Source organism: Hypanus sabinus, chromosome 4, assembly GCF_030144855.1.
Source record: "Hypanus sabinus isolate sHypSab1 chromosome 4, sHypSab1.hap1, whole genome shotgun sequence".
Taxonomy (NCBI): Eukaryota; Metazoa; Chordata; class Chondrichthyes; order Myliobatiformes; family Dasyatidae; genus Hypanus; species Hypanus sabinus.
Window position 1 is genome coordinate 57,747,466 of NC_082709.1, and position 26,924 is coordinate 57,774,389.

The 26,924-nt window shown below is 39.8% G+C and overlaps 1 protein-coding gene across 4 annotated transcripts in view; it reads right to left on the reverse strand.

Annotated features, from left to right (window-relative positions):
* Window positions 1–26,924, reverse strand: part of ube2f (ubiquitin-conjugating enzyme E2F (putative)) — a 180,663-nt gene that overhangs the window by 91,846 nt on the left and 61,893 nt on the right. For 2 of the 4 annotated variants that reach the window (XM_059967146.1, XM_059967149.1), the window contains exons 2-4: window positions 26,804–26,859; window positions 23,260–23,398; window positions 8,421–8,450 (exon numbers count right to left, since the gene is read on the reverse strand). In XM_059967146.1, coding sequence (XP_059823129.1) covers window positions 8,421–8,450; window positions 23,260–23,377 — 148 coding nt within the window. In that variant the 5' untranslated portion in view covers window positions 23,378–23,398; window positions 26,804–26,859. The remainder of the gene's footprint in view (window positions 1–8,420; window positions 8,451–23,259; window positions 23,399–26,803; window positions 26,860–26,924) is intronic. The other 2 variants (XM_059967147.1, XM_059967148.1) reach the window with 2 other exon arrangements.

Below are 26,924 nucleotides of genomic sequence, written 5' to 3' on the forward strand. Positions count from 1 at the left end.
AGTGGTTTTCCACCATGGTGTCCTTCCATAAATACCTTTCTTTAGTGTTTTTCTTATAGTGAACACATAAACAGAGACGTTAGCAAGTTCTAGAGATTTCTGCAGGTCTTTTGCTGTTACTCTTGGGTTCTTTTTCACCACCTTCAGCATAGAATGTTATGCTCTTGGTGTGATTTTTGCAAGACACCCACTCCTAGGGAGAGCAGTAACAGTACTGAATTTCCTCCATTTGTGCAATTTCTCTTATTGTGGAACTCAGGCCTTTAGAAATGCTTTTGTAACCTTTTCCAGCTTCATGTATTTCTATAATTCTTCTTCTAAGGGTCTCTGAAACTTTGCATTAAATTTAATTTACTATATGTCTATCCACTCCAAGTGCTTGGCTATAACCTCAAAGTCCACCTCCTTCCACTTCATTGTTTATCATAGTTCATTCTTTGCAATCTGCCAACTTTGAATTCAGACCAAACCCAACAAATCAAATACAGACTATGGATTCCACATTTCTGTAAACAAAAATGATCTTTGAATTTGATTATTAGAGTCTGTTAAATCAATTAAAGCACAAAATAGGCCACAAAGTCTATTACACCATTTAAAGACTGACTGGTGTCATAGATGTTGCCCACACTATCTTGTCTGTTAAACTGCAAAACCAGCTATTCGGATCATGATGTGTATATCCTATACGAAAGGGGCCATTCAGCCCATCAATTCTATGCCTGCTCAAAGTGCAATCATATAGAGTCTTTGAGTCACAGAACACTACAGCACAGAAATGGGTCCTTTTGTAGATCTAGTCCATGCTGAACTATTAATCTGCCTACTCCTGTCAATATGCACCTAGACCATAGTTCTCCATATTCCTTCAAGTACCTATCTAAATTTCTCATCAATGGTGAAATCGAACCCCCATCCGCCACTTCCGAAGGCTGCTCGTTCCACACTGTCACCACCCTCTGAGAAGAAATTCCCCCTCATGATCCCCTTAAACATCACCTTTAATGCACGAGTTCCAGTTCCAGGGTCATCAAACCTCAGTGAAAAATGCTTGGTTACATTTACCCTATCAATAGCCCTCATAATTTCATATACCTCTGTAAATCTCCCCTCATTCTTCTATGTTCTAGAGAACAAAGTCCTTACCTATTCAACTGTTCCCTAACTCAGCTATTCAAATCATCCTTGTAAATTTTCTCTGCACTCTTTCAATCTTATTCACACCTTTTCTGTAGTTAAGTGACAAAATCTGCACATAACATTCCAAATTAGGCCTCACCAACAGCTTATACAATTTCAAAATAACATCTCAACTCCTGTATTCAATACTTGGTAAGACCTACCCTGGTTGGTCCTCCCAAAGTGCAACACCTCACACTTTCCTGTATTAAATTCCATCTGCCATTTTTCCAACTGGACCAGATCCCACTGAAAGCTTTAATAGTCTTCCTCACTGTCCACAATATCCCCTATCTTGGTGTCATGTGCAAATCTGCTGATCCAGTTGTTAATACAGATGACAAACAACATTGAACCCAGCACTGATTCCTGTGGTATACCACTATTCACAGGCCACCAGTCAAATGACAACCATCTATTATCACTCTCTGGCTTCTCCTGTGAAACTAATGTCTAATCCAATTTACTACCTCATTTTGAATGCCAAGCAACTGAACCTTCTTGAGCAATCTCCCATGCAGGACCTTGTCAAAGCCTTGCTAAAGTTTATGTGGACAATATCTATTACCTTGCCTTCATTAACTTTCCTGGTAACTTCCTTGAGAAACTCTATAAGATTGGTTAGATACAACCTACCACGCACTATCCCTAATCAGTCCCTATCTACCCAAATACTCACGTATCCGGTCCCCTAGAATACTTTCCAATAACTTTCTCATAACTGATGACAGGCTCACTAGGCTATAAGTTCCTGGTTTATCCTTAGAACATTTCTTAAACAACAAAATTAACTATCCTCCAATTCTCTGGCACCTCACCCATGGCAAAGGATGTTTTAAATATCTCTGCTAGGGCCCCTACATTTTCTGCAACATGCTCCCACAGGGTCCAGAGGAACACCTTGTCAGGCCCTGGGGATTTATCCACCCTAATTTTCCTGAAGACAGCAAATACCTCCACCTCAGTAATCTGCATACAGCCCATGACTTCACTGTTGCTTTGCCTCTCTTCTCTGTGTGCATCTCCTGAGTAAATACAGATGTAAAAAAAATCCATTTAAGATCTCTCCCATCTCCTTCAGCTCCATGTATAGATTACAAATCTGATCTTCCAGATGCTTATTTAGGCAGTGCAGTCACAGTTGAATTGGCACAGGCAGTCTCATGCAGGTTGGGGAGTAGGAAATTTTACAAAGGGAGTTTTCACAGGATTACAGCTTTTTTGGCAGCACAATCATGATTCGTTGGCAAGGGCAAATAAAAATAAGGCAGGGACTAGTGGAACAGCCATTGTGTGAGTGGACCAGTGTTAGAGTGGGGAGTCTTTGTCTCATCAGACTACAGCAAGAACATGATTGGGCAAAGTACATTTAGAGCAGCTTGTGGTTGAGCCCACTAGCTGATCAGCTCTTCTGGCTTGGGCGTTGTGTAATGAACTGGATTTGATTGCGGAGCTTAAGTTAAAGGAGCCATTCAGAAGCAGTGATCATTATATGATAGAATACACCCTGCAATCTGAGAGGAGAAGCTGAAGTCAGAAGTAGATGAGCTCTCCAGTCTGAGGACTGTCATTCCACCCCTTCCCTTTTAATCCCTTTCACTCTATCACACTAAACCGATGAAATCCCAGAACACTGAGATGTCAGTACTGTCCCTCCTGCAACCAAGTCTCAGTAATGGCTAGAATATTATAATTCCACGTGCTGATCCATGCCCTTAACTCATCCATCTTTCAACAATATGCCTTGCATTGAAATCTATGCAGCTCAGACCATTTAGTTCTACTGTGCTCAACCTTTTGATTCCTGATTTTGTACGTAGCTTAACAACACCTTCTCCACTATCTGCTCTGGCACTTTGGTTCCCAATCTCTTGCAACTCTAGTTTAACCCCCTCCATCCCTACCCGCCTGCAGCACTAGCAGACCTTCCCGGTAGGATATTAATCCCCCTTCAATTTAGTACCAGCATAGCCCTCCAACGCATGATGTCTGTGCCAAATTAAAATTTCTTCCACCTGCACAGGATCCACATCCTTCTATTCCTCACATATTCATGTGTTTACCTAAAAGTATCTTAAAATCACTACTTAACTCTTTTCAACCCAGCAGGAGTTTCCAGGCACTTACTACCCTCTATGTAAAAACAGACTTGCACTGCACATTTGCCATAAATTTCCCCCTTCACTTTAATAAGTCCTCCAATATTTGATGTTAAATGTACATCCTCTCGTATTACCCTTCATGCTGTCTTTGTACTTATCTTGTCCATGAGACATATTCTGTTCTCAAGTTGACCATGATTGCTTAATTGTATATTTGGAATATATTTTCTTTAGGTATATTGGGCTCATGTTGTACATAATAATTCTTTCAACAAGTTTCCCTGTGCTCTGTGGATGTTTAACATGTTCCTCATTCCTTCAGCAGCACTATTATTTAAGCTTAAATCTTAGTTCGTGTGGGAGTTCTCAAAATTAAATGTAACACAATATGGTAAATGCAAGACATTTCCTTGTTTAAAGTAATTATGTCTGGTTCAATTTCATTAAGAATTCTGGTGTTATTTGCAGCCTTATCAATTATAAAACATGTTGCCAAGATACCTTCCTGAAATCACACGACAAGCTCCCTTCTTTATGACCCAAGCTGCTTTGCTATTTTCAGAAGTTAAATTTCCCTAATGCACACTTTGCCACTTGTACGTGCTACTCAGTTATGAGTGTTTATGAATTCCCTTACTACTTCATTGGAGTCAATAATGCCCACCCACCATCCATCCAAGGGTTTTTTTTAATTCTGATTTGATTCTTTTTCTTGTGTACTCACCCAAACTGACTGAAATAGTGTCAGAAATAGTTTCACCTCCTCCTCCTTTCTTTATTTCACTAACCTTTTCATCTATCTTTTCTCTGGACTGTTAACTTTCTGCTCACATGGTGTGCTCACTTGGGATAGGCTCCACCAGGGTCATTCTCTGATCTCTCACCAGGTCAGAATGCAGCAGGGTTGCCACCCACCCCTTCACAAAGTTAATTCAATTCACAATTCTGGGCTACTCCAGCTTCTGTCTATGAATTACCCCTTCGCTAGGTAAAGCTGCACTAATAGCACAAGTGCCAACTCACACATACTGGATGACTATATTAGCAGAGGCAATCCAGTACCTCCCTTACTGAGAGAGCAACAGACTTGCTTCATACTTACAGCTGGAATGTCACTGAGAGACTGGCTTCAAAGTGAGCTTTAGCCAAAGACCTGTGAAATTCCTCCAACTTAGGCAACACAAACAAAGAAACAACTGTCTCATAATTTGCAAGTTAATTCTTGAGCTTGCGAAAGTTGATGAGCTTTGCGACTATAACACTACTTTGTGACACTACTAATGATATCACTGTCTTCAAAGGATAAGAAGAAAATCTCATATTTCTGCTCAAGGTTGCTACCCATTGACCAGCAGGGATGTGGATATACAGTGGCTTGCAAAAGTTTGGGCACCACTGGTCAAAATTTCTGTTACTGTGAATTGCTAAGCGAGTAAAAGATGACCTGATTTCCAAAAGACATAAAGTTAAAGATAACACATTTCTTTGATATTTTAAGCAAGGTTACTTTTGTATTTCCATCTTTTACAGTTTCAAAATAACAAAAAAGGAAAAGGGCCAGAAGCAAAAGTTTGGGCACCCTGCATGGTCAGTACTTAGTAACACCCCCTTTGGCAAGTATCACAGCTTGTAAATGCTGTAGCCAGCAAAGAGTCTTTCAAATCTTGTTTGGGGGATTTTCGCCCATTCTTTCTTGCAAAAGGCTTCTAGTTCTGTGAGATTCTTCGGCCATCTTGCATGTACTGCTCTTTTGAGGTCTATCCACAGATTTTTGATGATGTTTAGGTCGGGGGACTGTGAGGGCCATGGCAAAACCTTCAGCTTGCACCTCTTGAGGAAACCCATTGTGGATTTTGAGGTGTGTTTAGGATCATTTTCCTGTTGTAGAAGCCATCATCTTTTCACCTTCAGTTTTTTTATAGACGGTGTGATGTTTGCTTCCAGAATTTGTTGGTATTTAATTGAATTCATTCTTCCCTCTACCAGTAAAATGTTCCCCGTGCCACTGGCTGCAAATCAAGCCCAAAGCATGATTGATCCACCCCCGTGTTTAACAGTTGGAGAGGTGTTCTTTTCATGAAATTTTGCACCCTTTTTTCTCCAAACATACCTTTGCTCATTGCGGCAAAAAAGTTCTATTTTAACTTCATCAGTCCACAAGACTTGCTTTCAAAATGCATCAGATTGTTTAGATGTTCCTTTGCAAATTTCTGACACTGAGTTTTGAGGTGAGGATGCAGGAAAGGTTTTCTTCTGATGACTCTTCCATGAAGGTCATATTTGTGCAGGTGTTGCTGCACAGCAGAACAGTGCACCACCATTCCAGAGTCTGCTAAATCTTCCTGAAGGTCTTTTGCAGTCAAATGGGGGCTTTGATTTGCCTTTCCAGAAATCCTATGAGCAGTTCTCTCAGAAAGTTTTCTTGGTCTTCCAGACCTCAACTTGACCTCCACCATTCCAGTTAACTGCCATTTCTTAATTACATTACGAACTGAGGAAATGGCTACCTGAAAACGCTTTGCTATCTTCTTATAGCCTTCTCCTGCTTTATGGGCATCTTTCATTCTAATTTTCAGAGTGCTAGGCAGATGCTCAGAGAAGCCCATGACTGCTGATTGTTGGGACAAGGTTTGAGGAGTCAGGATATTTATAAAGCTTTGAAATTTGCATCACCTGGCCTTTCGTAATGATGATTGTAAACAAGCCATAGCCCTAACAAGCTAATTAAGGTCTGAAACCTTGGTAAAAGTTATCTTAGAGCTCAAATCTCTTGGGGTGCCCAAATGTTTGCATGGTGCTCCTTTCCTTTTTTTCACTCTAAAATTGTACAAAACAAAAATAACACACTAATCTTGCTTAAAATGTTGAAAAGAACATTTCATCTTTAACTTTATGACTTTTGGAGATCAGTTCATCTTCTACTCACTTAACTATTCACAGTAACAGAAGTTTTGACCAAGGGTGCCCAAATTTTTGCATGCCACTGTATACGTATGTATGTGTACAAAATGAATTATCACTTAACGACCCTAATATTATCCTTAGAAGTTAAAGCACTGAGCTGCACCCCAGTGATGGACTATCATCTTCAGAAGGATAACCAGGATCCAAATTAGTAAAATTTGAAGTAATTCGGACATTTCCATAATGTATTTGTAGCTGAGCAACATGACTGTACAAAGGTTGCAAGAAGTACATTCATGGATGGTTGAGATGTGAAATCAACTAATGTTTTCCATCTGTTCAACTGACGCAAGACACTGACCATGACAGCAGAAAATTACTTCAAATTGAAGTCATATGTCTGCCCTGTCAGGAAGCAGCATGTGAAAGCTTGTGGGACCTTCACTGTTACCACAAGTACTCCATGAGATCTAAAACTTAGCAAGCTCCTGTGGCTCAAGGGTAATCATGTTTTTAGTAACTTTGAGTGCCTATATGATCAAACACACGCACACTGTATGTACCATTTCCATCTAATCAAATCCAGATTAGCCCTTGGTAAACCTCCGGAAGTCACAACACAAATACTCTTTACTCTCAGGGTCCATGTGTCCTGCAGGCACAGAACAGGCAAAACTAAAAAGAGTAAAATATGTCAACTCAAAAATGCAGGTACAATATTCACGCAGTAAAATTAAGAATTATATTCTGCAGGTTCTAGTTCTGAAGCAGGAAGGTATTTTTCCAAGACATAAACATATATTAATGCTTTACTCAAATCTTCTTCCCTTTTATGTACAGCAACACTTCTACTGTACCAAGGTAAGACTCTGCTACCATGCTCTCAATCTGAGGGCCTCCTTTGGTCGGGGTCAATCATGGATGTTGCGTCCTAGCTGTCGAAGTCAATACACAGAATAGGGAGAGCAAGTTGTTGCCCATACAACAAGCTCCCCCTCTCCATGAAGCTGATAAATTCAAAGGAACAGCAAAGAACAATATCTTGGCATCGGCAGCATTGCAGGAGTTGCCAGTCAGCATTGAACTGAACATGGGACTGCCTTAGAGACTCTAGCTCTAGATTTTTCCTCAGGGTTTACTCCTGAAGCCTTCTACGTGAGTGGATATAGACGCTGGCTACAAAAGTTTGAAATCAAAGTTTTCTTTGTCCCAGACATCTGCCCAAAGCCACTGGATTAAAGTGTCAGTAACCCATCTTCGCCCTTTCTCCTGACAGTAGAAAAGGTTTCACCGGGCTTAGTAGCTAAGCCACATATGAAGGCCAGGAGCTGGACTTGGCTGTCAGAGGCTATTTGAGACACAAGCCATTGGGAGCATTTAATAGATAGTGGGAGCTTATCCCATTCCACCCCCCAACCCACTATAACAACCTTAAGATACACTGGTCACACTTAAAGCAAACTCCAATCACTTCTTTGTAAAGCTCTCTACCCAAACTATTTTACCTTCTCTGCTATCTCAATTTCTTTTGCATTCAGCCAGAAAAATATCTCCACTAGATCAAATATGGTTGTGCATTCACATTCTCGACTACATGTAACAAGCACATGGAACTTTTAGAAGTTCTGGTACTATCATTTGTTTATTAATTTTTTAGAAAGTGAACATCATTGGACATATTTCTGCCATTGCCTGGTAAGGCAAACTCCCCTCAAGGTGCTCACAACTCATTAGCTATGTATACTTCACCACTTTTTCTCATGCCCAACGTCCCTCCCAAAGCCCAATCCAACCTCAGCTCATCCAAAAGATCCATTTCAGAGCCAGAAATGTTTAATTCAAAGCCAAGTCCCAAATGCATAGCCCCATCACAAGGCATATTATCAATCACCTTCCAATTATCAACCCAAATTTAATCTCATGCCCTCTAAGAACATAGATCATGACACAATCCTGGCTTTTAACACACAACTTTAAATAACCTATTCACAATTTGTACACCCAAAAATACCCAATCCGTAACTTATATCCCAATGTCAAGTCTTTAAATATACATACATTCTGGAAGAAAAAAAACTATCAAAAATACTGATGCATTTCTCAAAATATTGCTTTGTAGCCAGCAACTCTCAAACCAATCTCCATACTGACTGCTAAGTTCAACAAACAGCAAGAAATTTAGCACATGAAAATTTTCTGGCTATCACCTGAAAATATTTGTAAATAAATACTTACTGGGTAGGTTTGCTTCAAGTTCTGCAACTTCTAATGAAAGAAAAAGAGATACACAAAATTAATATCCAATAAAAATTTAATGACCCAAATAATCTTTTATGGTTAGAAGCAGAAGATACATGAGCAGCTTATCAAATTCTCTCTGGATCTTAACTCCCAGATTAATTTTCTACCAAATTTCTACTCTTCACCCTTTTTACCAATTTAGATGGACATGCGGATACATAGGCAATGGGAGGATATGGATAATGTTCAACTAGAAGGTATTTATTTTAATACAGTATCATATTTGGTGTAGCCATTATAGGCTGAAGGGCCTGTTCTTGCAATGATCTATGTTCCATATTCTATATGTATGAAGCATTTCTGAGTGCCTATCCTTGCTATATTCAGATATCATTCACTGATCAAAGAGGTCAAGCAAGACAGTCATGTGTAATATATACAGTTTATTTCTGATATAAAGCTAAGTGCAGTATGGACTTCAAGGAGGATAAAGAAAGGCTCATGGGGACTTAGACAGTCAGGAAACAGCAGATGGAATGTAAGGTGGAAAATTGTGAGATCATTCACTTAGGTAGAAGAATCAAAGCAGCAAGGTATTTCCTTAAATTGTAAGAGATGGAAAGTATTGTTGATCTAAGTGACCAGAGTCTCCTTGAACACAACTCACCAATTTAACTTGCAAATTCAACAATTAATTCAGAAGGCAAATGCGGTACATTGGTACTTATTGCAAGCATAAGAATAGAGACATCTTGATATAATTATATATAATCCTCATGAGACAGCATCTGGAATATCATGGACAGATCTGATCTTTCTACACAAGGATTCATTTACTTGTAATAGAGGGAATGCAAAGATTCATCACACATGAAAAATATGCTTCCAGATGAAAGGTTATTGATCTGAAACGTTAACTCTGTTTGTCTTTCCAGACACATGCTACTTAACCTATTGAGCATTCCCAGGGTTCTCTATTATCAGAAGACAGTTAGACCCAAAGCATAGCTCTGAAGAACTCCTGAAGCAATGTTACAGAGCTAGGGTGTATAACCTGAAACTAGTGCAAGTATCCCATCAGCATGCCATCACATTGTAAGTCTAGCTAGGCCTCATAAAATGAGCTTAAAACACGCATGGAAGATGAGTCACAAACAAGAGCAAATCTGCAGATTTTGGAAATCTGAGCAACAAACACAAATGCTAGAGGAACTCAACAGGCCAGGCAGCATCTATGGAATAAAGCACATCGACTTTTCAGCCAAAACCCTTCAACAGCACGTGAGAAAAAGAGCTGAGGAGTAAATTTGAAAGGTGGGGGTAAGGGAGAGAGAAACACCAGGTGATAGATGAAAGTTGGAGGGAGAGGGATGAAGCAAAGAGCTAGGAAGTTGATTGATGTAAGAGACAGAAGGCCATGTAAGAAAAAAGGGGGGAACAGCACCAGAGGGAGGTGATGGGCAGGCAAGGAGATATCTTGAGAGAGGGAAAAGGTGATGGGAAATGGTGAAGGTGGGGAGGGGGAGGCATTTCTGGAAGTTTGCAAAATCTATGTTCATGCCATCAGGTTGGAAGCTACCCAAATGAAATATACGGTGTTCTTTCTCCAAACATCACGACAGTGGAGGAGGCCATGGATAGACATATCAGAATGGGAATGGGAAGTGGAATTAAAATTGGTGGCCAGCAGACGGAGCACAGATGCTCGGTGAAGTGGTCTCCCACTCTACATAGGGCCTCACCGATATGTAGGGGGCCACACTGACAGCACTGAACACAGTATATGTAAAGAAGAAGGCAATGGCAAAACACTTGACAAAGAAACATAGAAAACCTACAGCACAATACAGGCCCTTTGGCCCACAAAGTTATGCCAAACATGTCCCTACGTTAGAACTTACTAGGCTTACCCATAGCCCTCGATTTTTCTAACCTCCATGTACCTACCCAGAAATCTCTTAAAAGACCCTATCGTATCCGCCTCCACCACCATTGCCGGCAACCCTTCTGTAGAAAAGTATGCCAAAAACAATCATGATCATAGACCATGATCGCCTATGTCATATGACATGGCACATGATGAGGATCATGATACTTACTCAGGTGGACTCTGGGGATAATGATCTGTTACAAAAATATCTGAACACTGTACAGTGAAAGACCAATGGAAATATATGAAATAAATGAAGTATATGGAAAGAAATACAACACTGATCAGGAAAATTATCCTGAGTGCAGCATATAACAGAAAAGTCTTCCAAATGCCAGTTTTCCAAATCACTGAATTAGGGAAGACTTTGAAATATGATTTCACCAGGAAAAAAGAACTCCCTGAAGTACTTTCTGCCACGTAAACTCCAGGCCAGTGATTGATCTATCAAATAGGTGGTGGAACACAATATTCACAGCCAACCTGTAAGAAAGCTGGGCTTTCAAATCAACTCAACAAATATTTGCCCAAACTCTAGAAAACTGAAACATATAAAAAGCTGAAAACATTCAAAAGATTTAAAATATCATCAATATGAAGTAGAGCTTACATTCACGCAGGTGCTGTCTAGTTTTATGCATATTTCCAGAATTTCTGTTTTTGCTTTCATATACTCCATGTCAGTTGTCATTTTCCATTTTAATGAACACCATTGTGTAATGTAACCTCATCACACTTTGCAAAGGCTGATGAGCTGTTTTCATTGCTGTTGGCAAATCCTCTACTAAAGGCCAGATTTGCACACATTATTTTGTATGTAATCCACCTCTTTTTTTTCCACCTCGAATTCTGCATCTCAGATGGTTTCAGACACACATCACAACTGCTTCAAGATTTCTGAACTGACTTTCCATAATGTCTGGTTTAATCTAACAGCCTTAAGCCTAACGGCAGGTGATTATCCCTTGGAAACAATTTATACTTCAAACCCTTTTCACCTCATGACTCAGATACTATCTCTTCATTAGTGGGTTCAGAAGCTGCATCTTCGTACACAACCACCTCATAAAGGATATTACGCAAACATATCAACTAAACCTCACGTCACTGTTTTCTGCACTCAGTTCCTGGCTCAAATTAACAAATTTATTACAATGATGGAATTAACACTTAGTCACCACATCAATCGTGAATCTCTAGAGGTTACATGCCAAGCTGTGAGTAGAAACTTCTCCCACACCATATCATTTGAATAAATATCATTCACATTTATAAAGAGCAGAGGTTTTATTTGAAGGTTAGTAGTTCCTCAAATGGGAACAGTGATTTTCTGGACATAGCATTCTGCTCCAATTCAAGTATATCAGAATTGTTTTGAAATGATCCACATCGCTGGTCAGGTTATTTATTGAATGGTGATTTCCGTATTTGTTAGTATTTTTATTCCGTTTGAGCTCCAGCACAAATTGATGCCAGCATTAATTTTCAGAACAAAGAGTGACTTACATCAAAATAATACGGGTTACACTGCAGTCAGTCAAGAACAGACAGTGAACTGCATTAGTATTGAATTAATTCTCTGGGATCAATGGATACAGGAAAAGGAAAATCACTAACATTTTTGTTTAAACTAAAAACATTATTGTGTCATTCTCTTTCATTAGGAGTCATGTTTTTACAGCACAACGTAATTTAGTTATCACAATATGAAGTAATTTCATTTCAGACAAATTAAAACATGCCTCTTCAAGTTGATGAGCCCTGCCTGATTCTAGATATGGTTTGCAGAGAAGGATTAAAGAATCTAATGCTTATCAATTTATGCCATACACCATCAGACAAATTGGGACTGGGCGAAAAGAAAATAGAGATTGAGCTAGCTGAAAGGAAGTCTGATTTCCCATCCTCCCTACTGTCCATCCAGCACCAAAATAGATGGCAAGGCATGAGGTGAACAGAGATGACAAATAAAGACATTACAAGAAGCATCACAAAGACTTTGCAATGATGAGAATCAAACATTTTGAAATTCTAGTCAAAATCATTGAAGTAAACTTCCACCAGCATTCAAAATCTGGCTGACACTTTTTGGGCACATTGACAAAAACTTAAATGAATACAACTTGCAGAACTGGTTAAACACATCAGTAAGGTGACAAAATCCCTCATGGGAGGCTCATCCAGTAGATTAAAATGTATGGGATCCACAGTGACCGGTCATTTGGATTCTGAACTGTCTTGCCCAATGTAAGACAGAGGGTTGCAAACACGAGGAAATCTGCAGATGCTGGAAATTCAAGCAGCACACACACAAAATGCTGGTGGAATGCAGCAGGCCAGGCAGCATCTATAGGAAGAAGTACAGTCAACGTTTCAGGCCGAGACCCTTTGTCAGGACTAACTGAAAGAAGAGATAGTAAGAAATTTGAAAGGAGGAGGGGGAGGGGAGATCTGAAATGATAGAAAACGGGGGGGGGGGGGGGGGAAGGGAATGAAACTAAGAGCTAGAAAGTTGTTTGGCAAAAGGGATACGTAACTGGAGAGGGAGAGGATCATGGGATGGGGGGCCTGGGGAGAAAGAAAGGGGGAGGGGAACATCAGAGGAAGATGGAGAACAGGTAAGGAGTGATTGTGAGAGGTACAGAGAAAGGAAAAAAGAGAGAGAAGAAAAACAGGGGATAGATAGATAAATAAATAAATAGATTGATTTGGGATGGGGTAAAAAGGGGAGGGGGGCATTAACAGAAGTTAGAGAAATCAATATTCATGCCATCAGATTGGAGGCTACCCAGACAGAACATAAGGTGTTGACCCTCCAACCTGAGTGTGGCTTCATCTTGCCAATAGAGAAGGCCATGGATGGACATATCAGAATGGGAATGGGACATGGAATTAAAATGTGTGTCCACTGGGAGATCCTGCTTTCTCTGACGGACAGAGCATAGGTGTTCAGCGAAACAGTCTCCCAGTCTGCGTCAGGTCTCACCAATATATAGAAGGCTGCATCGGGAACACCGGACGCAGAATATCACACCAGCCGACTCGCAGGTGAAGTGTCGCCTCACCTGGAAGGATTGTCTGGGGCCCTGAATGACAGTGAGGGAAGAAGTGTAAGGACAGGGGTAGCACTTGTTCCGCTTACAAGGATAAGTGCCGGCAGGAAGATCGGTGGGAAGGGATGGGGGTGGGGGGGACGAACACACAAGGCAGTCGTGTAGGGAACGATCCCTGCAGAAAGCAGAAGGGGGTGGGGAATGTGCTTGGTGGTGGGATCCTGCTGGAGGTGGCGGAATTTACGGAGAATTATATGTTGGTCCTGGAGGCTGGTAGGGTGGTAGGTGAGGACAAGGGGAACCCTATCCCGAGTGGGGTGGCGGGAGGATGGGGTGAGAGCAGATGTGCGTGAAATGGGAGAGATGCATTTGACAGCAGAGTTGATAGTGGAGGAAGGGAAACCCCTTTCTTTAAAAACTGAAGACATCTCCTTCATCCTGGAATGAAAAGCCTCATCCTGAGAACAGATGCGGCAGAGACGGAGGAATTGCGAGAAGGGAATGGCATTTTTGCAAGAGACAGGGTGGGAAGAGGAATAGTCCAGGTAGCTGTGAGAATCCGTAAGCTTATAGTAGATATCAGTAGATAACCCATCTCCAGAGATGGAGACAGAGAGATCAAGAAAGGGGAGGAAGGAAATAGACCAGGTAAATTTGAGGGCAGGGTGAAATTTGGAGGCAAAGTTAATGAAGTCAATGAGCTCACCATGTGTGCAGGAAGCAGCGCCAATGCAGTCTTCAAAGTAGCAAAGGAAAAGTGGAGGACGGATACCCGTATAGGCTTGGAACATGGACTGTTCCACAGAGCCAACAAAAAGGCAGGCATAGTTGGGACCCATATGGGTGCCCTATGGCTACATCTTTGGTTTGGAGGAAGTGGGAGGAGCCAAAGGAAAAATTATTAAGAGTAAGGACTAATTCCGCTAGACGGAGGAGAGTGGTGGTAGAGGGGAACTGGTTAGGTCTGGAATCCAAAAAGAAGCGGAGAGCTTTGTGACATTCCTAGTGGGGGATGGAGGTATATAGGGACTGGACATCCATGGTGAAAATAAGGCGGTGGACGCCAAGGAACTTCAAATCATTGAAAAAATTCAAAGACAGAGGATAGTGGTCAATGAGCCAACAGTTGAAGTTTCAAGCCAAGACCCTTTATCAGAACTGATGAAGGATCTCAGCCCAAAATATCAACTGTTTACTCTTTTCCATAAATGTTGCTTGGGTTACACAGCAAGTGTTACAAGGACAGTTTGGACAAACTTCCGTCGTTTTTTCAGAACCAGCAGAGACTAAGGGGAGACCTGATAGAAGCTGATAAGATAGATAAATAGACATACAATATCTTTTTCCCAGGGTCAAAGTGTCTAATACTAGAGGGCATGTATTAAAGGTGAAAGGGGGAAAGTTCAAATAAGTCAGATGGGGCAAATTTTGATTTACACATGGATGCCTGGAATATGTTGCCAGGGGTGGTAGTGGAGGCAAATATGATAGAGATATTTAAGTGGCTCTTAATTAGGAACATGAATGTGCACAGAACGGAGTGGTCAGCAGTAGGGATTACGTTATTCTGGAATTCAATTACTAGCTTAATTAGTACGGCACAACATCATGGGCCGAAGGACCATTCTTGTGCTGTGTTTTTCTATGTTCCAACACTAACAGTACACTACACAAATGGAAGGCATTTGGTCCTTTATATCTGTGCTGGCTTAATGATGGTTAGTAAAAACAAACTTATTTAAATTCTTTACATATTCTGCAAAGCTGCTTCTTCCTCTGATTCAAGGATGCACTCATCTGTACCTCAACCACTGCTGAGATAAAACGCTCCAAGCTCTAAAACACCCTCACTGTCAAAAAATTTCTCACCTACTTATTCAGAGGATATAAATCTTTATTAAAAACAGTCAAGCCAACAGAATACTCTGGAGATTCAGATGCAAACAGCAGAAGGCAGCGGACTGGAAAATGAAGTACTAATGCATGCAGTAGAGTCCCAGAACATTAATGGGATAGTCTGCTTTATTGGTGTTAGCTGACATTTATATTGGCCAGAGGAATGGGAAAATTAACTGCGTTCCTGTGAAAGATGTCTTGCAATTTTTAGCATTCATGAGAGGGCACAAAGGGGCCCCAATTTAATATTTCACTCAAAAGTTATTACATCCAACGATCCTGTAGTCCTTCAGTGTTTCACAGAACTAACAGCCAGATTATGAAGTCATGTCAGTAGTGTGGAGATTTAACAAACAGTTTAAATAGGTTAATACCCTTTTCAATATTTTTAATTACTCTGGCAAACTTATTGCACATTCTTGATTTTCTTTGTGAAGGTAAAAGTTGAGTTGCCTTCTTTAGATTTTATGATCTGGATTATGGTATTCCCACAGTGCAGTTAGGTAAGGCATTTCAGAAACTATGAAGGAATGAGACATCTTTCAAAATCAAGTTCACATGCAATTTGGAGGGGAGAGTTTCCCATGCATTTATATTCATTGCCCAGTAAATACTTCAAAAGTTTAAAGGTGGTGTTGAAGAGGCCTTAGCAAGTTGCTGCACTAGTTCTTGGGGTCTTGGCAGCTACAACACTATAAAATGTATTTTGACTTCTGCCCTCTTGAAGAGTCTCAGCCTGAAATGTTGACGATTTATTCTCTTCCATTGATGCTGCCTAACTTGCTGAATTCCTCCAGCATTTGGTGTGCTTGGCTCAAGATTTCCAGCATCTGCAGAATCTCGTGTTTTTAATCTGTGTTGTTTTATTTTGTACTGGTCTCTGCTGTTCCTTTGGATTCATTAGCTGGGTGGAGAGGGGGAGCTTGCTACATGGGCAACAGCTTTTTCTCCATATCTTACTGCCCTAACATGTATATAACATAGACAGCTAGGATGCAATATCCATGGTCAACCCTGATCAATGAGAGCTTTATGTTTACTTTTTAACCATTTTGATGTACTAGTGACTGGCATGATTTATCTGGATGACACACAAGCAGAAGCATTTCACTGCATCTCAGTACTGTACATGTTTAACACACCAAAAAGCAGATGAGATTGGCATAACTGTTAAAGAATTATGTTAACGTACTGTTACGTACCCCGTAACTGGGTCACTTACCAGCAAAGATAGAGACGTCTGTTAAAGTCAGATGGTACTATTTTTAACAGTATTTATTGATAAAGATACACAAAAATAATACCAATGCAAACATACAGATAATATACGTCATCAATACTAAATCTAAAAGCGCGGGTATAATAATAATCGATAAGGAATAGCTCTGTCGTTGTCTAGGGGATAATGTATTGTCCGATGGAAATATAAAAGTCACTTTAGTTCATTCAAGCTGCAGCTTTTTGGTTGGAGAGAAAGACAGGTAAAATTTGCCCATTCCTTTTATGATGTCAATCCTTCGAGAGTCATTGGGAGTTGATTTCCCCGTTGTTAGCTAAAAACCATTCTTCCATGGTAAAGGCTCACCGATTCCGGGGCAAATGGAAATGGACGCACGTGGCCTTCCCACTGGCTTTTGTTATTATGGAATCGCTAGCATTGCTTCTGGTGCGTCTGAGGGGCTGTACCCACAGACCCTCTTTTATCCTGACTCACAGGGACTCAGATGTCAATCAGGTTGGGATGATGCAATCCCTCCACCAACCTCCCCCTCGGTTCATTGCCTGGGGGCTTTGATGCATCGTACAGGATTCAATACACAACTCCATCTCCAAGAGACAATAGCCAGTATCAATGGCTCCGCTTTCGGAGGCCAGGACACATTCCAACTCTTTATGGATTCTGCATGTCTTTCTCTCATTTCCTGGGTCTCCTGAACTGACTTAATAGTGATCTTGCGATTCTCACAAAGGAGGGGGCTACCCCGCACCCTTCGGCCCCTCAGAGCTGTGGTACATTCATAACAGTACAGCTAAGTGAGATCATGTAAATAATAGTTTAATTCACAGTTAAGGAAACTAACTGAAACAGTGGCTGGTAAATACCCAGATTGTGTAAGTTATCAAAAGACTATGATTATGTGGCAACACACTCTCACAGATGCTCCAGCACAAATTAGCATTCAGAATCGATGGAGAATGGATCCAGAGCTAGTCACTGAAAATCACCTTTGTGGAACTGGCAAGTAAAAACATGCAAGACTTGCAAGTAGATCTGACTGAATCATGTAACAACACATGTGATACCTTTAAGGCAACTAAACCTCACTTCAAAAAGGGGAACATATGCCATCTGGTTTGGTTAAGAAAAATGCATCATATAGAGGGAACCTGTTACATATCACTCTTCATTGCTTTGCACTTACTTCGCCAACAAACTAAGGTGTACATTTTTGTGAAATCACATTGGGACAAGTTTAATCTTCAAGAGTTTTCAGGGAACACTTGATCACATCTAGAAAGCAATCAACGTCAAGCAAAAATGTGACAATCTGTGAGACTGCTCGTAAAGTTTGCCAGGAGCAGTAAAGATTCTACGGGTTGTTACCAAGAATTATTGAGAGATAAGTAGCAAGCAAAACAAAACTCTAGACATTATTTTCTGGAGAAAAAATAATGATGCAACCACAGCCTTCCACTGACAAATCGCAAACAGGCTCCTGAAGCCTTCAAGTGATGAAAGCCGAAGATGTGAATGAGACAGAAGTTGATGAACTTGCATCCCCTGCTTCACTCTCTTTCTGTATATAATACACCAACATAATACTCTGACCAATCAAGCTTATGAAGCACCTACTATCTAATCTTTAAGATAAAATTATTTACTAAGGTCGAAACTGTTCTAATATCAGCAAATAGAAAATCATTTAAAAACTTGGTAACTATCACACACTTTCTATTACTCCTTTAGGTAACTTCAGTGATTTTTAAGCACATATATTATTATGGGTGAAAATTTCCCACTATACAACACGACTTTCTAGTCCCCATCACTAATACAGAGCAAGGACCCCAGTATATTGTTTAAAGACCGTAACAGCGGAGCTTATGGGAATAAGTTCAATGTTTCTGGTTTCTACCATTCTTATCAGATTAGTGGGAAGTATTGACAATGTTCAACAAGAAAGGGAAAGCTTAACAAAGTCAAAACCTATGTTAAGCCTTTGAGCTTTGACCTTTAAGCCTTTTATTCATTGACGTCTGAGGTGAATGGCAGATATGAAACTTGAGCTCATTACATTGTTGAACTAGAGAAAAGCACGAATGCTGTCAGTGTAATTATACGACAGTGTAGTACCAAAAAGAGATTGTAAAAATTAGTTGTTGAAGACTCCAGACCAAACCTGTTAGGAAGAGACTGGCTGATAGAAATTCCCCAGAATTATAGAAACATTCTTCACATTAAGATGGGTGAGGCTAGAACATTACAGGAGCCCTTTAGTGGTTTCAAACATGAGCTAGGCATTTTGAAGGGCACCCAAACCAATATTTATATTAATTCTGATATTGGTTCTTAAAGCTAAGATCAATGGCTTATGCCAAAATTGGAAGCAGAAATTGACAGGCTTAGCAGAGAGAAACTAATTGAACATGATTTTCTAATGCATAGTTTTCAAGCTATTAATTGAGACTCATCCCAGTAAAAGAATCACATTCCTAGATGTCTGTACTTTTGCCTGAAAGGCTGCAAGATGTTTCTAATTTTGTACAGAGTCATATACAACAACAGATTCTGTTGGAGAATTTATCTACAAAGTTTTCCATCATCAACACACCACTGAATTTCATCTGAACCTGCTATCTTTCAGACAACCATGGAGGGTTTGCAGCAGGACAATCCCAGGATCACTATGTACTCAGATAATATCCTGCTTTACAGAAGGCCCAGGAGCCAAAAGCAACAAACACCTGCAAAATCTGCAAAAAGGCCTATGGTTAAAGAGGGATGTGTGTATTTCCTTGGTGAATGAAGTACAGTACTTCCGACGGCATATGGACACTAAAGAACTACACCCAGATCAAGAGAGGGCAAAATTTATTACCAGTGCTCCTGCTCCAATTAATCTAACTGAGCTCACAATATATCTGGAATTGTTGAATTTGTTTGCCAACATTAGAGTGACAGATCATCTTCACACAATTGAAATATTTACACAGCACATTCAACACAAAAGCAGTAAATTGCAAGAGGTGAAATAACAAGAAGGGACAAAAGGTGTTAATAATGACATGAAAAGAAACTAACGATCAAATTCAAGGAAATGTAAAAAGAAAACACCTAATCAACACCTGAAATTACTGAATAAAAATTCTCACAACACACACAAAATGCTGAAGGAACACAGCAGGCCAGGCAGCATCAATGGAAAAGAGTACAGTCGATGTTTCGGACCAAGACCCTTCAGCAGGACTGGAGGAAAAAAAGCTGAGAAGTAGATTTAAAAGGTGGGGGGAGGGGAAAGAGAATCACAAGGTGATGGGTGAAACCTGAAGGGGGAGGGATGAAGTAAAGAGCTGGGAAGTTAATTGGTGAAAGAGATACATAGCTGGAGAAGGGGAAGTCTGATAGAAGAGGACAGAAGGCCATGGAGAAAAGAAAACGGGGAAAGAAACACCAGAGAGAGGTGATGAACAGGCAAGAAGGTGAGAGAGGGAAAAGGGGATGGGGAATAGCGAAGGGGGTTGGCATTACCTGAAGCTCGAGAAACTGATGTTCATGCCATCAGATTAGATGCTACCCAGACAGAATACAAGGTGTTGTTCCTCCAACTTAAGTGTGGCCTCCTAATGACAGTGGAGGAGGACAAGAATAGACATATCTGGATTGGAATGGGAAGTGGAATTAAAATGGGTGGCCACTGGGAGATCCTGCTTTTTCTGGCAGACTAGGTTTAGGTGATCCTCCCTCCTTTTCTTTCTTCCATGGCCTCCAAGCATTTTGTGTGTGCTATTTGGATTTCTAGTATCTGCAGATTTTCTCTTGTTTGTGAACGAAATTTCTCATTTAATTTGGTGAAATTTCTCATTTAAATGTTCGAAATTCTAATTATCTGAACTCTGTCGAGCCAAGACGATAGTAATATGCGCAAACAGAACATAAAGTGCTGTTCTTCAAGCTTATGTTGAGATTTGCTATAGTTGTATAGGAGCTATAGAAGAGGGAGGGATAGAGAGGGGTTAGGTGGAAAGCTGAAATGGCAAGCACCTGAAAGCACAGCATAATGCTTACACACTGAACACAAGTTTTTTTTGCAAAGTATTTGATCTCTATAATGGAAAAGTGATTAAACTAGGAGTAGCAAATATAATCAATGAAATCAAAGTGATATAACTGAATTAATATTTTATCCAAAAAATGTGTATGGGGCTCTGGGCAGACAGAGGAGGAGATAAGTGGGCAATAGAGTTGTATAGTAAGACAGCTTGGGGAGGGGCACTGGCATCAATAGGAAGAGGTACCAACCTTCTCTGGATGCATGTTGTGTCTGATGACATCATCATGTTGAATGGATTGAAAATGCTGGGGTTTAACTTGCTAGACCTGTAAATTGATAGGGGTGTGTGTGTGTGTGTGTGGGGGGGGGGGGGGCGGTGGGGAAGGACTATCCAGTTCTCAGATTGAATACAGAAGAGTGGGATATGGAATCGAAACAAATGGCCTATCAAATTCAGTCCTTTTCTTCATCTTAAAATCCATTTATCGCTCACCTCTCCTGACTCTAATGAAAAGTTATCAAGCCAAAACATCTCTCTCTCCAGGTTCTGACACACCTGCTGAGTATTTCCATGGTTTTCTGCTCCAGACTGTCGGTATCCAATTAAATAAAGACTAGTCACTATAGTATATGTCATGAACACAGGCTTGATCCTATTACTTAGCACTTCCAGAACACAATATAATATTTACACACCATGACCTAAGCGTGGTCTGAACACCTTTCCAAACATAGGCTGGACTCCTTACTACAACATAACTTAAACATAGATTGGATGTTTTATTTTGCACTGTAGGATTGGAATACAAAATATGACATGAATACCTTTATGCAGCATGACATGAGCACCAACTATGCATCTTTATACAGAATACTCAAAGAATCATTCACATATTCAACACACCAAAAAGCAGCTGCCATAGCTCTAAAAAGAACATTTTTTTCAAATCTATTTTGAGCAAAATATAAGGCAATACAGACTTGCACAAAAGAACATTCTGTGTGGTGGTGAAAATCCATCAAAAGCAAGGACAACAATCTGCAAAGCTACTTATTGGCTCATCTGCTGGGCCACATTGCAACTTATCACCCATCAATCTATTTGTTCTTTCAAATTTCATATGAGAACACACAATGACGAGGGATCCATGTTACAAGGCTGGAGAAATAAGGTTGGGTTCTCTCAGTAATTTGTACAAAGTAGATGGAAAAATCATTTCTCCATGAAATGAAACACAAGGCTGGGAATGCAGAATCAGCACAATGCACAAAGACCAAAAATTTAAAGGAACTTTATGTTTTAGGAATGCAAAGTTTGGCACAGGTGTATTTCAAAGTCACTACATTATTCAGTAGAGCTTGGATAATGTAAGAAATAGGAGTTGGTGCAAGCCATGCAGCCCCTCGAGCCTTCTTTCTAATTTAGTAAGATAATTATTGAAGTGTTACATTAACACTGTATTTGCAGCCTCTCTTCACATCCCCTGAATTGTTTGTCCCCAAAAAGAAACAATCTGAAACTTGGGTGTTACAGATGCATAATTCCATATTATGAAGATATTTCACCTCCTCTCAATACAAGGTAACTAATCAGCACAAGGGGCAGGATCTGTTCATTTTCAGTTACACTTTGGAAACTTTGCCAGCTAAAGGCCCCAATATCTGAAAAGCACAAAAGCCCCGTGCTCTGTGCTGCATTCCATTCCTCAGTTAGGTTAGTACAGACTAGGAATTGAACCCAGGATCATACTACTGAAAAAGACCAGAAGACATAACATCAGAATTAGAGTTAGCTGGCTCATCAAGTCTGCTCCACAATTCCATCATGACTCACTTATTATCCCTTTTCCCTGCCTTCACCCCATATCCTTTGATGCCTTTATTAATCAAGAACCTATCAACCTCCACTTTAAATACACCCTATTATTTAGCCTGCACAGCCACCTGTGGCAGCAATGACTTCCACAAATTCACCACCCTCTAGCTAAAGAAATTCTTCCTTATCTATACTCTGGGATGTCCTTGTATTCTGATAGTGTGTCCTCTGGTCCTAGTCTCACCCACTGTAGGAAACATCTCCTCCACTACTCCAACAACTGAGAAAGAGAAACTCATTTATTATGAGGTATTCAACATCTTTGACATTTCAGAACATTCTACATCACTCTGATTTATTAAGACTCCATCAGACATCAACCCCTGGCACTTAAACTCCTGATCACGGTTTATCTGTCTGATAATATTAATGTAATCTAAGTTCATTCCTTCAGCATCTTCTCTTATATAGATGGCTAAAAGAGGAATTTTCACTTATTAATGTTGGAACATTACATTGCTTTGCTATTGTTGTAAAACTATATTCTAGAAGTGCCTTTATTTGAGTAGTTGTTTGAAAGGAGAAACAATAACTGGTAGGGAGGACCAAAATACTTATTCAGGGAGCATGACCAAAATCAAACATTGGAAACTACTGTTACAACATAACAACAGTGCATCAGATTATTCAAAACTATATCTTTTAGGCATTCTGCAAACCCTTTGATTCAATTATAAAATTCATGAAATTAATTATTCCTTTTCCTTGTCTACTAACATGTTAATGGGCTGGTGACCACCATGATGAATCCTAATGATGAAGAAATGATCTACAGAAGAACGGCACAGAGGAGTCAGACACGCACCTTTGACAAGCAGCTTATCTCGAATGGATACACGGCGGGATGAATCAGTCCCTGGATTTGCGTTGCCTCTCCCTTTCATACCATCTTCACGTTTCAACTTTTTTGCTAAAGTCAGCATGGCTGGGACACTTTCTTAAACCTGACAATAAGCAAGAAAACATTTCAGAAACAGTTCACCTTTTAAGAAAAAAACTTCTGGAAAAATTGCTTATTGTGGACTTACACCACAGAGATGGACAATAAAATCACAGACACTACAGACATCATAGCAGATTATTATAGTAAAGAACCATCAAATCATTGACTGTCCAGGAAGTTTCATTATGGCAACCAATTCCAAGGAAACTGTTCATTCTTCTTCCAAACATCTATGTCACCTCCCTACCACTTATTGTTCCCATTTCAAACAACTACCAAAATGGAAGTCACTGCCAGATTATAGTTTTACAACAATAGGAAAGCAATAGAATGAAAATTTCTTTTTTAGCCATCTCTATCTTTATGATTACCTTTAACTTCTGTACGTCTGACAGCTAATTCAATGCTCACCGAAATGGGTGACAGCTCATTGACAATGAAAACGACAAAGCACTATTTACCATATTATTATCCTCCATAATCAACATTCTTTTCAAAATATTAGAACATTACCTAGAGACATAAAAAGATTTTAAAAGCTTCTAAAGATAAAGAAATAATTAGCTAAAGATAATGTGAATCTCTCAGGGACCCCAGTGGGAGATACTATACTGGGAAGAAAGAAATAACAGAAAAATAAAATTAGCATGTGCTCATCTTCACAAATACAGTGGATTCCAGTTAATTAGCCCATTGGTTAATCAAGACAGTTCCTTATTTGGGACAACTCTTAAAGAACAAAAACTAATTGATAAAACAGCTGGGATTTCCCTTGTTTATTTGGGACACTATGCTGCTTAATTGGGGCAGGAAACTGCTACCAAATAATTTCCAACTAGCATCAGTTGTGTGCGACTGTGTAGCCATTAGACACTACACTGTGCTTACAGTGAACAGTTTTTAAGTATTGTCAGTTGTGTGTGCTTATGTTCAGAAAGCAGTGATTTTTGTCACTGATAGTTAGCAAGAAATAAGCACTAAGATAATTCAGAACTATTGGGCTCACTGTGGTTTCAAGCATCCAAAGTAAATTCCCAAAATGGCCAGAAGTGAAAATGAAACAATTTCACTACTTCAACAGGTTAGGGACTACGAAGAATTTGTCAGCTCTAGCAGTCTGAGTGGATGAGATCTACAGGGAAATAAAACAGCCAGGAAGACGGTTCTGCAACATTACGTCTAGAGCAAAGGGCATGATGAAACACAGAAAAAGTAATAGTCATCCACTGCAACCAGGGATGATCCCAGTTGTGACGTCTACTAATACCACTGGGTCCAGACTTCCGAGGTTGAGAGAATGGAACAACCCAGTGAAACAGCTTTGCCATTCTAAAAATTCTCCTGCACAGGTCTCCTGTCATCGTCAAATACAACGGACAACGACCAGCGGTATTGGCAGTGTTCCAATTTGTTCTGTATTTCATTTAAATACACAATTTGTTACTCAGTTAGGTAGCTTGTCTTTTTTATACCTTTTTAACTATTTCCATGAAACCAGCTAATTAGGGTAGCTGCTTAATAGGGCCAAAACGTACTGGTCGCATGCTTCCCAGTTAACCGGTATCCACTGTATATAGAAAACTGCCATAAATAGTGGAGGACAGCTAGTCAATAGTAGCAGTAAATTCTACTAATTTATACAGATTAACAAAATATTATTGGGCAAATTATTTGAACCAAAATGCCCAAGACTGGTGTCGTGTGCCCAGGAGATTTGAAGGAAATGGCACTGATTGTTGTCTTTCACCATTTCGTAGATTGTAGAACAGTTTCTAGACTGGAAGGTTGCACTGACACATAAAACCTCACTATTTAAGAAAAGAAGGACAGTGAAATCAACAATTTTAGAAAAATTGTTGGGATCTTTTACATAAATACCAAGCTTGATGCTCAGAATACATTTCTAGAAGTGAGAGCTAATAGAATCAGAATTAAAAGAGGTCATTATAGCATTATATAGTACACAATGATAAGTTACTGACAGAATTGCTGTGCTGGGAACCTACTATAAACATCTGCCCTCCCCAGCACTGTGAAATCCTGAAGCCAAGAATCTGGCCAACCCCCATGTTTTGCACTGTTGTGAACTTAACCTTAACCTGTTCGTGGCTCAGGGGGACAGACAGACAGCCTGATAGTACAGATTTTGGGCAGGCTAAGTGCTTAGTGCTAAGATGTAGAGTTAAAGGCTATATCCTAACTTAAACTGTGAGTATGGGCCATGGCTGGGGTTAATATTATCAGCTCATAACTTATGGTCTCTTCATTACACGATGAATGTGATGAAAGCTGCTACCTTCTCTCATTACTTGGCTGTACAGCTCTCATCAGACCAAAAGGTTTTTCAATGGCAGCAAGTTCAACTACCTGTGATTGCCATTGCACTTGTTACCATGGAGAAATCTCCATGGCTGGAATGTGCAAACCCAGGTTCATCATATAAATTCTAGGGAAGGTGGATTTGTCATATGAAGTCAGGAATATGAATAACCAGGGAAATGAAGGATATAGACAGATATCAGCTAAAATTGGCATCATGTTCTGAAGAGAAGCAAGGGCCAAAGGACCTGTTCCTGATATGTACTGTTTTATATTCAATGACAGGTTAAGCAAATTAAGCCTACACTGGCTTTGGTTTAGATTCTAACCTGGGGTCCATGGACCCCTTGTTTAATTGTATTGGTCCATGGCATTAAAAAAAGGTTGGGGACCCATGGTTTAGAAGAATGATAGGCAAAGGCAATTTAATAATTTGTTATTATTAAACTTTACTTTGATATGTTAATTTAGTTCTTTTTTCTATCCATCACAACCCCTTCTGTACATCCTCATATTCTTTGATATTTCTCTCTGAAATGTACAGAATTTTCTGGATGGATAAAATTTGACATTTCCTCTATCACAGAGCGGTATGGCTCATTGGAATTCTCTGTCCAAGAGGACTGTGCATGCACAATCACAAATAATATTCAAATGACAAAAAATAGTGGACATTTTAGGCATCGAGGGAATAAAAGGATGATGGGATGATGAAAGTGACATCATCCATGATATGACTGAATGATGCGGCAGACATGAAGAACCAAATGGCTTACTCCTGCTTCTATTTCTTTTATTTGCATGAAAAAGAACAAACTTCTCAATTTCTGTAACTTCTCAACCTTGGTAATATCCTACTGAACACACCCTGAATCTTTTCCATTGTTTCATATTTTTCCTGTAATAAGCCGTCCAAATTCCATAAAATTTTCCATCTACCATCAATGAATGATCTTGCAGATTTGGCATGAACCTTTTCTTGTGAGTGGCACTTTGGTGAGGCTAAGTTAATTGGAAATTTCACAATAGACAGAGACAGATTTTTGCTAGAAAAGGGAATCAAAGGATAGAAAAAGAAAGAACTTACCTTTATAGAACACAATATTCCAAAGCCAATACTGTACTTCTGAAGTGTAGTAACTGCTGAAAAGTGGAAACACAAATTCTTGTAATGCATGTTAAGAAATTAACACATCAATATCTATAAT